This window comes from Neofelis nebulosa, chromosome 12, assembly GCF_028018385.1.
Source record: "Neofelis nebulosa isolate mNeoNeb1 chromosome 12, mNeoNeb1.pri, whole genome shotgun sequence".
NCBI lineage: Eukaryota > Metazoa > Chordata > Mammalia > Carnivora > Felidae > Neofelis > Neofelis nebulosa.
In genome coordinates this window covers 24906559-24919208 of record NC_080793.1, presented here as the reverse complement: position 1 = coordinate 24919208, position 12650 = coordinate 24906559, and the positions used below count along the sequence as shown (strand labels likewise).

The 12650-nt window shown below is 40.0% G+C and overlaps 1 protein-coding gene across 4 annotated transcripts in view; it reads right to left on the bottom strand.

The window, feature by feature from the left end:
• Positions 1-12650, bottom strand: part of TMEM245 (transmembrane protein 245) — a 98225-nt gene that overhangs the window by 3146 nt on the left and 82429 nt on the right. The window contains exons 15-17 of one of the 4 annotated variants that reach the window (XM_058694642.1): positions 12242-12416; positions 9796-9990; positions 1608-2574 (exon numbers count right to left, since the gene is read on the bottom strand). In XM_058694642.1, coding sequence (XP_058550625.1) covers positions 2448-2574; positions 9796-9990; positions 12242-12416 — 497 coding nt within the window. In that variant the 3' untranslated portion in view covers positions 1608-2447. Of the gene's footprint in view, positions 1-1607; positions 2575-9795; positions 9991-12241; positions 12417-12650 lie in introns of those variants that run through there. The other 3 variants (XM_058694638.1, XM_058694639.1, XM_058694640.1) reach the window with 3 other exon arrangements.

Here is a 12650-nt window from a genome sequence, read left to right as displayed (position 1 = left end):
TCATGATCTCAAGGTTCGTGAGACAGAGCCCTGAGTCAGGCTCTGCGCTGACAGTACAGAGCCTGCTTGGGATACTCTCTCTCCCTCCCTCTCTGCCCCTCCCCTGCTTGTGCAATCTTTCTCTCAAAATAAATAAACTTAAAAAAAAAAAAGAAAAAAGAACTACAGTGGTGAGATTTCTCATATAAGAGCAAGAAATGCAGAACAGGACATGTGCCTGGAGGGACAGAGACTGCTATTAACATTTTACAGGTCCTTTAATGGCAATGGAGACTGTGTGGTGTGATTTCTCATTTACAATCCCTTGCTCCTTGAAAATGTTTCTGAATCTTCCTCCCTCAAAGTTTCAGTGAGATTTTTAAAAATTCCTTTATGTAAATGTTTAAACTTGTTCTGATTTAACATCTCAAGAGCTGTTGACTCCTTTCTTCCTAGAAATACAGAATAAATTTTGGACATTTAAAAATAAAAAGCTTTAACTGACTTAGTTGGCCTGGCATAGCTGAGTGTCTATTTCCTAAACCCTCACTTAGCACACAGGTACACAATCGTGTGACAGAGCACATGTCATCACTATTATGCACATCCCTTCCTTTCCAACTAATTTGGAACACAGCTCTAAGGCTGGGCTTCACTGTGTTCCATCTTTCTTTATCAGCCTCAAGGTGATATTGCAAAAATCTTTTTATCTGATCTGTTCTTGGTTTCACTAACCTATGAATTCACCAAATGTTCACTGGGCATTTTCTATGTGCCGGACGTCATGCTAAGAATGGTAAAAGGGTGGCAAACAGATGAGACATAGTGCCTACTTTGAGAAAGTTTCCTGGCGACTAGGAAAGACAATTAATTAAACCTACACAAATATAATGTGTGTTAAGTTCCAAGAAGATAAGTACAAGATGCTGTGGGTGAGGAGACCATGAAGCAGGGACATCTTACCTAGCCCAGAGAGTTCTGGCAATGTTTCTCAGAAGAAGAGTACTCTGAGGACAGGCCACGGTACCGGGCTTGGCTGGAAAGGGTGTGGTATTCTTTACAAAGAGGGAAAACATGTGCAAAGATGACAATGACTTCAGAGAACTAAAACAAGTTCAGTATGGCAGCGGAGAGGGAGAAGAGTCTACAGATATAGACAGAAGGCAGGAAGGAAGTCTGATGGGCCAACCTAAAGTCCCCACTCTATCTTGAAGGCCATGGAAGCTACTGTGGGAATTTTATCAGTAGACATACATAACATGTATGCCTCAGAAAAACCAGAGAGGCGGGGCACCTGGGTGGCTCAGGAGGCTAAGCGTCCGACTTCACCTCAGGTCATGATCTCGCAGCTCATGAGTTCGAGCCTTCCGTCAGGCTCTGTGCTAACAGCTTGGAGCCTGGAGCCTGCTTCGGATTCTGTGTCTCCCTGTCTCTCTGCCCCTCCCCTGCTTGCACTCTCTCTCTCTCTCTCAAAAATAAAAAAAATTATTAAAAAAAAAAAAGAAGAAGAAAGGAAAACCAGAGAGGCTGCACTACAGAGCAGAGAGTGCAGGGACCAGTGGAGAGGCTACTGAGTAAGCCCAGCACTGGGTGATACCACTGGAAATACAGAGGAATGAGAGGATTCAGGATGTTTTCAAGTGACAGAAGCAAAGAAGAGGCACCAGTGAACAGAGCGCGAGCCAAGTACGTCCCTTCCCTCCTTCAATTCTCTTTCTTTCCTCGTCAGCCCAAACTAGCATGACAGGGAGTGAGGGGCACTCCAGCTGATATTCTGAACGTTAACGTAAAGGTCTGTGGCAGTGGTGATACTTTTTGGAGAACACCTTCGTAGCTCATTTTGCAAAGACAAGGAAAAAAAAAAAAACTTCTTGCTCTATAAAGTTGGACGCGTTAAACCTTAGTTTAATTACTAAATGATTTCTTTTACAACATGACACTCATTTTTGATTTAACTTCGGAAATTAAACTATGAAAGATATTCACACTCTGATTAAAAGAATGCTTCTAAAAACAGCAATGGGCTACTAATAACTCCTGCTAGTGAAAGATTAAGTTGAGTTCCTAAAGGACCACATTCCAGCGTCGCACTCCGTACTGTCATGATGTGACAGAGGGAAGGAAAACCTTAATACAGAGAACAGCATTCCTGGAGGAGTCCCTGGGATATGTTCCTACTTCCTTCTTGCAGGTTTTGCTGCTCAGTTTTTGGTAGGAGTAAAATAAGTATATCAAAGCAAATCTGAATATCCTGTCTAAAAGTCAAGGAAGTACTGTAAGACACATGACTGCAGGAGAGTTTTTGCCTCCCCCCACACCTCCCAGACAGACCCAGTGTCGACAGAGAACAGAGGAGGTGATGTGCTCGAATTACTGAATCAAGGCAAAATAGTTGGGAGCCTTACACTGTGCGGTGTCTGTGACATCCACCCCCATCATACTGCAAACACCACTATCAACACTGAAGATCAAAGAAAGGGGGCCCTCCCCCCTTCGTTCTTCCTTAGGTGGATAGTTGTCGATCCGTCTGAAGACAGATGGGAGTACAAAGAAGCAGTCTCGCAGATGGGTACCGTCAGCTGCCATGGCCTGCCTCTGCAAACAGAAGGTATGTCTGCCTAATGAAATGTCACCATCCAGCCTCTGCTATCACACCGCAGCAAGCCTGCTGTGTCTGAGGCCCTGAGAGAACGCCAGTGTGGCAGCAGCTCAGACAGCAAGAACAAACATGTCAGGATCAGGTCATGCAGGATCTTGCAAGCCACGTCAAGGACTTTGATCTTCCTCCTAAAACCAACGGGAGGCCATTTTTGGTAAGTGAGTATTGTGATCAGATATGCTTGCGTTTGGAAGAGAACAAGTGAGCTGCAGTGTGAAGGAACTAGAGAACCGTGAGAGAGGAGGCTGGGAGACTGGTTAGAGACCACGATGACCACACAGTCCGGGTGAGAAATGCAGCAGCTGCGCCCAGCTCAGACCAGGGGCATGGCCACAAAAATGGCCTCCCGTTGGCTTTAGGAGGAAGATCAAAGTCCCTGATGTGGCCTGCAAGACCCTACATGATCTGATCCTGACATGTTTCCTCGAGCTGTCTGAGCTGCTGCCATACGGGCGTTCTCTCAGGGCCTCAGACACAGAGGAAGAAGAGATCTGAGGGAAAGCAGACAGGACTTGGTAAGGGTGGTGACTGAGGAGACGGGGAGCAGGAAGAATGACCACAAACTGACATATGGAAGTGGAGTATAGCATTTCCCGAGGTAGGAAACAGGGGAACATTTGTTCTGGTGGAAGGGTGGAGGATGGCTCAAGAAGGAAGAGAAAGATCATTGGTTCAAAGGCACCAGCTCACCTGCTTTTTAGCTATGTGACTAGGGGCAAGCTAACCTCTCTAAGCCTTGATTCCCTCATCTATAAAACATGGAAACCTACAGCTCCTAACCTCATATGTGAACACTGGACAGATTAAATAAAATCACACACGTAAAGTTTTACCACAGAACTTCATCCCAGCAAGTGTCAGCAGAGGTGATGTTTGTTACTGTTTAAGGTCTCCTTTAGACTTCCCACTGAAGGGTGAGGTTTGGAACTCATGTTTCCTTCAGGCCCTCTCAAAACCCTATTAAAATGCCAGTAATGGTAATTTTTTTAAGGCATAAATTTATCTGGAAAAAAAATTTTTAAGAGAATATAAGAGGTAAGAGCAATAAACCTTTAAAGCATATTTATTTATTTTTAATGTTTGTTTATTTATTTTGAGAGGGAGAGAGAGAGAGAAAGAGAATCCCAAGCAGGTTCCATGCTGTCAGCACAGAGCCCGATGAGGGATTCAATTCCATAAACCGAAGATCATGACCTGAGCTGAAAAGCAAGAGTCAGGAAGCTTTGACTGAGCCATCCAGGTGCCCCAAGAGCAATAAACTTTTAGAAGATGGAAAGCAGATGGGACAACTGCTCTGACCCAGCATACCCTAAAAGCTGATCCTAGACCAGTAGTGGAAAAAGCCAGGAAACTATTTGATTTATTCCATAAAATCTCTCATGAGACTCAGGAACTGGTGATACCAAGTAAACTTCTGGAAGTGGTGTTAGGTGGGGCTAAATACAGCAGAACTGTCTTAAAGTCTGTTTAAAAAGCAGCACGACTCCACTGCTCCAATATCCTCACCTACCTCCACCTGGCCAACCAACTGCCCCTATCACTGGCAGAAAATGCTTGGGATTCTGTCTCTCCTTCTCTCTGTCCCTCCCCTGCTTGTGCTCTCTCTCTCTCTCTCAAAAATAAGTAAATAAACTTAAAAAATAACAAAAGGATTAAAAAAATTAATCAAAAGCAGAGCATACTGGGTGGGCCACACCTATTCAGGCAAGCTCTTTAAAAAGGAGTCTTAGGGGCACCGGGGTGGCTCAGTCGGTTAAGCGTCTGACTTCGGCTCAGGTCATGATCTCACGGTCTGTGAGTTCGAGCCCTGCGTCGGGCTCTCTGCTGACAGCTCGGAGCCTGGAGCCTGCTTCCAATTCTGTGTCTCCCTCTCTCTCTGGCCCTCCCCGGTTCATGCTCTGTCTCTCTGTGTCTCAAAAATAAACAAACATTGAAAAAAAAATTTTTAAAAAATAAAAAGGAGTCTTAGTGGTCAGAAAGAGAAGCCAGGAAAATGCTCTTCTGTTGGACTTGAAGACGCAAACAGCCATGTTAGGAAACTGCCTATGGATAGCTGCAAGTCTCAGTTCTACACCTGCAAGAAAATGAACTCTGCCAACAAGAAGCAAGCTTGAAACCCAGCCCAGGGATGAAACCCCAGCTCCAGCTGACACCTTGACTGCAGCCCTGTCAGAGCCGAAGCAGACAATTCGGCCACCCTGTGCCCAGACTCCCGACCCATGAAAACTTTAATATAATAAATGTATGTTGTTTTAAGCCACTAACTTAGTGGTAATTTATTATGCATCTCACACACACACACACACACACACACACACACACACACATAAATACCTGAATCCTAAAAAGGTAGATTTTACCTATGTAAATAACACCTCAATAAACCAGTCTGAAAAAAAAAATGTGATAAGAATGGAAATCTCTATGGAGGGATTGGAAGATAAAGTTGAAGAAATCACCCAGAAAATGGAAGCAAAGAATCAGAAATGGAAAAACAGCAGAGATAAGAAAATGAGATGACCAGTGAATAAGAGTCAACATCAAAATAAGTTTCTGAAAGGGCAAGAAGGAAATCACAGATCAAATAATTCAAGAAAAACTTTAGGACTACAGAACATAAGTTTCCAATTTTAAAGGTCTCATCCAGCACCAATCCGAACACCAACAAAAAAAAGTAAAATAAAATAAGAGCATCCTATCGGTTTTCAAATAAATTACAAAGAACCAGGAATCAGAATGGCTTCAGACTTTTAACAACCATGGAAGCCAGAACACAATGAAGAAATAGACAGAAAGTCTAAAGGTAAAAATTTTCAAACATAAAATTCTGAACCGAGGCAAGCTATTAAGTACGGCCTTAAGAGAAAACTTTCCAGTCCTATATCATCACCAAAACTCATTTCCTATGCATTCTTTCCCAAAAATCTATAGGAGGCTGTGCTCCAACAAAAAGGAAATAAATCAGGAAAGAAAATGATATGGGAAATTATACAGGAAGTAAGCATTCCAACACAGGGGAGAACGGAGGGAATGACAGCTGATAGCTGAAGAGCAGGCAAAAGGGCAGCCGGCATCCACTGGAGCAGATGAGAAGGCTCCAGCAGAGACTTTACCAGGAAGAAAAAGCTCGTAGCATACTCATTGCAACTAATATCCTGAGCGAGGAGATGCAAACAGCCAGCACATAGCTTGAGGCTAGTTAGGAGTACTCAGAAAACAAAGTCAACAAAAAACAGGACCTTTATAACGCAAAGAAAAGCAAAAAGTTGTATAAAGTAAGGAAATACAGAAAATACAAGAAGGTTCTAACAGGAATATAATTTACGGTCATAATAATTTAAGGGCCAAATACTGATCGAACCAGTATCACGGTTCAATAGTGGGAGGGTGGTGGTAAAAGAGCTAATTTTTCACCTTCTAACTGGGAAATAAAAAGAAAATGCCTATTCATGAAAAAAAACTATCAAGAAATAAAGATTCTATTTCAAGATATGGAGAAAAAAATCAAATCAAAAAAGTCAAAAAGTGGTTCTTCTCAGAGAAGAAGGGAAAGGGAAAAGGCAAAGGATATTTTTCGCAACAAGCTTTGTAGAAATTTTTGACCTTTTCAGCTACACGTATACGTAATTTCTAAGGAAAAAAAAAAAAGATGAAGACTATAAAAGCCCTCACGCTATATTTTTCAACCCCCACTTCACCTAAGTGACAACATTCTGCCTTCAAAAGGGAGAAGGGGAAAGAGGTCATTTGTCTCTGGAAGAATTTATATTAGTTTCTTTTGTTTCACCTTAAAAACCAACTCCTGCTTTACTAACTTTGAATCACTGTAAGTTTTTCTAAAATAACAGCAAAGCCCAAATGTCCATCAACTGGTGAATGAATAAAGAAGATGTGGGGGCACCTGGGTGGCTCAGTCAGTTGAGCGTCCGACTTCGGCTCAGGTCATGATCTCATGGTTCATGGGTTTGAGTACCACATCGGGTTCTGTGCTGACAGCTCAGAGCCTGGAGCCTACTTCGGATTCTGTGTCTCCCTCTCTCTCTGCCCCTCTCCCACTCACGCTTTGTCTCTCAAAAATGAAAAAAAACATTAAAAAAATTGTTTTAAAAAGATGTGACACTTTGTCTCTCAAAAAAAAACAGTAAAAATTTTTTTAAGATGCGGTGTGTATATATGTGTGTGCATGCACATGCACACAGATGCACACACACAATGGAATACTACGCAGCAATGAAAAAGAATTTTCACTGGGAAATTCACTGGAATTCACCCTTCACTAGAGGGTATTATGCTAAGTGAAATAAGTCAGTCAGAGAAAGACACACATCCTATGTTTTCACTCATATGTGGAATTTGACAAATTTAACAGAAGACCATAGGGGAAGGGAAAGAAAAATAAGTTACAAACAGAGAGGAGGCAAACTGTAAGAGACTCTTACATACAGAGAACTAAGGGTGGGGGGTGGAGAAAATGGGTGATGGGCATTGAGGAGGGCACTCATTGGGATGAGCGCTAGGTGTTGTATATAAGTGATGAATCACAGGAATCTACTCCCAAAGCCAGACTACACTGTATACACTGTATATACTTAATTACTCACGTTTAAAAACATAAATAAATAAAATAACAGCAAAATATTGATCAACCAATGTTCTCTCTGTTTTTTGTATGGACACCCAAGGAGTAGGGTTCCAGTTATCATGTGCTCTTTATTGCTTTCAAGCAACTGTCCACTGGTTTCTCAGGTATCCACATACTTGCCTGTAAGAGGCAAAGGCAGAAATGGGTATCATAGTGTCACCACCTTCAAAATGGCTTTTGTTACAACGGCGTAAGTGCCTCTCCTTTTATTCTTTTTAAGGAAATGGATTTTTTCCCTGCCATCAAGTAGGTGCCTTGCATTAGCTAAAATGGCCCTCTAACCAACTGGGTCTAATTCAGAAACTATATTCTACCTGTTCTGAGTTAAAGGACCACGTCTTCTTCACAACATACAACACAACACAAAATGAGCAGAACCAGGTATCTAAAGAATTTTAAATAAAAAGATAGTTTCAGTAAATATTTTTTCAGAATCAACTTGTTAATGACTCCTTGATTACACTAGAACACCTAATGGCAGGAAAAAAATATTTTCCAGTTGAAAATAAGAAGGACAATGTAGTATAGTCTCTGAAAAGTTAAAATCCTATATTCTGAGACTTCTTACTTTTTTGCACTGTTAAAAGTTTACCTTACCTTTTGGTTGTTAACATGTGATTTCTGGTACATACACAAAGAAAAACTGCTTAACAAGTATTCACTAAAGTTAAACCAGCTGTGCACTTCACCCTTCCTCTTCTTGGTATATACACAAATGAAGTACACATGTCTATTAGGACACACGTACTACAAGACAGGTTCAAAATAGAAACTGGAAGCTATGCAAATGTCCATCAATACTGCAGTGAATAAATTGTGGTCTATTCGTATACTGGAATACCACGTGGCAATAATAAAGAATGACCTTGACGTGCAACAATGTGGGTGGATGCCATAGACACAATGGTGAGCAAAAGATGCCTGACTCCCAAGTACTCAGGACATGACTCCTTTTACATGAAGTTCAAAAACAGGCAAAGCCAATCTAAGGTGACAGTGGTCAGATTATAAGCAGAGAAGGGGTCTGACTGAGAGGGTGTAGTGGTCAGATTATAAGCAGAGAAGGGGTCTGACTGAGAGGGTGTACGGGGAAGGCTTTTGGAGTAAATACTCTGTATCTTAATACTCTATATCTTAATATTCTATATCTTAATACCCATGCTTATATGGGTATACGTATATGAAAAAAATCACCCCATCAAGTTGTATATTTAAGATGTGCATCTCAGCTCATGTAAGACATGCCTGAATAAAAAGGTTTTTGTTTTGTTTTGTTTTTTAATTGCACCTGGGTGGCTCAGTTGGCTAATTGTCAACTCTTGATCTTGGCTCAGGTCGTGATCTCAGTTTGTCAGATGAGGACTCAGTGTAGGGCTCTGTGCTGACAGCACGGAGCCTGCTTGAGATTCTTTCTCTCCCCCTCTCTCTGCCCCTCCCCGGCTTGTGCTCTCAAATAAAAATAAACTTTAAAAATAATTTTTTTAAATTTTGACACAATCAGGGGAAAATTTTAAATTACAATTTACATTACATTATAATTTATCTTAAGGTATGTTGGTGACAGAAGACAGCAATTATGAGTTCAATGTCTGTCTGTACATGCAAAATAAGTTATAACTACTCCATACTGGTGCACTCAAAAACTTCTCCCCCAACTTTTTAATGTGAATGTTTATTTATTTATTTTGAAATAGAGCAGGGGAAGGGCAGAGAGAGAGAGAATCCCAAGTAGGCTTTGCATCTTCAGCACACAGCCCAATGTGGGGTTCAATCTTCTGAACCATGAGATCCTAAGCTGAAACCAAGAGTCAGATGCTTAACTGACTGAGCCATCCAGAGGCCCCTCCAACTTTTTCATTTGAAAAAGTGTAAACCTAAAGAAAAATCAAAAGACTGGTGCAATTAGCAACCATATATCCTTCATCTAGATTCACCAATTGTTAACATGTTGTTCTAGTTACTATTAGTGTTGGCTGAACTATTTGAAAATAAGTTGCAGACATCTTGACATCTCACCCCTTGAGGATATTCTGCTATACAACCAGAGTGTCATTAATCATCCCTATGAAATTAAACACTGATACAATAATACTGTTTAATATATAGCTCATATTCAGATTTCTCTAATTGTTCCAGAAATGTTCTTTATAGATTCTCTCCATCACTAATCCAAAGTCCTATCATTGATTACAGCACTGCATTTGGTTGTCCTATTTCCTGACTCTCTTTTAATCGGGTACACCATGTCCAAGTGGGTTTGTTAATTTTTTTAATCTATTTTTGGTCTTTCATGACATGAACCATTCTGTCCCAATTTTGTTTTTAAGTTTTCCTGGTATCTGAAACCCAAATGTCTGCAAACAAATGGTCTCTCTTTCCTTAGTGTCTTCTACAATCTTAAGCAGAGCATGCACACTGAAATACCTATATGCTGACAGACTATTGGGGTGAAAAACTATAGAGACAGGATAGTTCAGTTTCACACACGATTCATGATCATTCTGCTTTAACTCACCGCTGAGTCTGAGCAGGCCATGGGGTCTGGTTTGGCGTGGGCACTGAATTCGTGGGACTCACTAGCATGGCACTGTAGATATTGGAAGCGACCACGAGTATGCAGAGAAGTATGGGCCCAATGATTGCTCCTTCCAGGCCTAAGTAGTACGCCCCACCAGCCACTGCCAAGCCTGTCAAGTAAGGATGCCCACCTCTGGAATAAAGAGCATACAGGTTAGCTCATGGTTTTTTACACACAAACTTTGGAGTCAATCTGAAACACATCTCTAACACAATGTTCATTCCTAACATATAAGGCCATCGATTGCATGACCAGTTTTATTTAGAGTACATCAGTGCAGGTAACTAAACATTGGTTGTAATAATAATGAGAGCCAAACAGTTTCTTACCTAGGTAACAAGTACAACGTTTTCCTTTTTCTAAGGTCCCACAATGGAAGGAGTTAAGTCAGACTGTTAACAGGTATCCTACACCCCTCACACAGCTGCCTGGCCTAGGTGAGTGTTGACTGAGGAATTGTTGCTAAGTCACTTGTTAAGTTAACTTCCATCAAGGATAGTTAAGTGGGCACAATGCAGTGTGTAATTCAAATAATTATGCTTTTTATAAGATAATATAACAGCACCCATGATATGCGTAAGTTAGACTTGGGGCAACCTTCTAAAATAGTTATTAAACACAGGTAATGCTAAAAGGCCTCATGAGGAAACTATCCGTCACAAAGCCCAAGATTCTATTTCACAGGAGAGTCCTAATTGCCTTCCAGCTTATCACAGTATCACTTACATAAGTGGTATACAGTAAGGCAGATCACAGGAGCACGGCATACTGATAACAGTAACAAATGACCACGGACATAAGAAGGACTTGGAAATAAGGTATGTTCTATTTCTAGTTTTCAAACACAGATGACTTGAACAATTTACTGAGGGGCAAATAGCTGACACTCTGGAATAATGTTCTGTTCTGAATTATGTTACAATTTAATAAATAACATTTAACGTGAGCTAGTCTTCAGAAAACCAATACAGTATATTCATAAACTATCTTCCTCATTCAAAAAAAATTAGGGGGAAAATTTTAGGGCAATATTCCACATATGCTACATAAGTAAGCTTTTCCCCTAAATAATACATCAAAAACTTTTTTCTCTCAAAAATGCTTAACAGTTAAAAAAGAAAAAAGTGTGGAAGCTTTTAAATTAAGGCTTCCTTTATTTAAAAACTAAAGCAATTTACACAAAATCTTTATTTCCTGATGATGCTGGTTAAATAAGGTATTATTAAGATAAAATCACATAATTTTAAATTCTAGCTAGAAACCTCAATAAAAAATTTATAGCAAAGTTTAGAGAAATGAAATCATTTAACCATAAATCACATAACTACTCTTACTGTTTAAATTTCAACTGTTAAGTACTAGTTAACCATACTCTGATGTCCTCCTTTGGTCTTTCATTTTCTCTTTCAAGTTTTAGACATAAAAGTGCCACTAAGGCCGGCGGCATATGCAGTTGTTGATTTCCTTTTGCTTGGGAAGTCTAGGCCTTCAGTTATATACCATTTGTTTCTGCTTTAACTTACTAGAGAGAAAACAAGGTGGCAATTTGTCCCTATATAATTTCAAATTAACTGAAGGTCACTCTTTCCATGAACACTTACTGCGACAGTAAGTTTTACTTGCAGAAAATTTACTATATTACCTATTATGATAGTTTCAGTACGCGTATTCTGAACTGGGGTAGCTGATTAGAGTTCAGCATGTGGTCACATCCTAGATTCTAACAAGCAATGAGAATATGGATACATGACTAAATGAGAATTGGCTTGATTTACTTAGTGCAATTTTGAAAAGAGGTACCAAAATCTATAAAAACAGGTATTTATTTATTATACGGTCAGTGTTTGGATTCTGTCTTAAATTTAACCTGTATCCATCATAGAACCATACTATAATATCTTAAGTTAAGAGAACTCTGCTTATCAGACATTAACTTGATGAGATTTGGTTGCACATGGATCCTCAGACATACAATTTAATAATGTTTTTCTCCAAGAGCAAAGTAGTTCTGAAAATAACCACTAATTCATTATTGTACTTACAGCTATTTATGTACATCTAGTAATATTTCTTTCCTAGATTAATGTCACTAAAACAGAAGATTATACATAATTTTGTGTTAACCCAGGGTCTCATACATTTTAAATACTTATGTAATAAGAAAATAGCATACCTTGAAAATGGTATTAATTATATTAAATTTTGATTCTATCAGTGGGATCACGAAAGACTACTTCACAGAAAAATCCTACCACGTGTCCCTTTTCCCATCCCCAAAAGAAAAACAAAACAAAACAAAACAAACAACTCTCCTTAAAAAAAAGGTCACATAAATCCCTGGATAGGATTCGCCAACAACTTGAGAAGTTCTATGGGTACTTACCCTGATATATCAGAGTAGATGGCAGTGTCTACAAAGTATGTTGGCAAGAGATGAAAAACCAGCAGTAAGATGGCTTTGCACCCTAAGCCTTGTGTGAGCCACAGGTCTAGAACGGCAGGTATTGCCGCCCAGTATGTCCCCAGAAATGGCACCGCTCCGAGGATTGCTGCTAACGCTAATAAGAAATTGAAAGAAAAGCAACTGAACACCACATTAAAAGAGTGACAGAACAACAGAACCTCACAACTGGTTCCTCCTACTTAAAAGTTTACACCAAAACAAGGGAAATAAATACAAACTCAAATTTTAGCCCATGATAATGCCCTGTGTAACTGAATCTGCTAGTTAAACGGAGGTCTGATACCTTATATCTTAAAACCCGATGCTGAAAATCTTTCTAAAGTGTGTG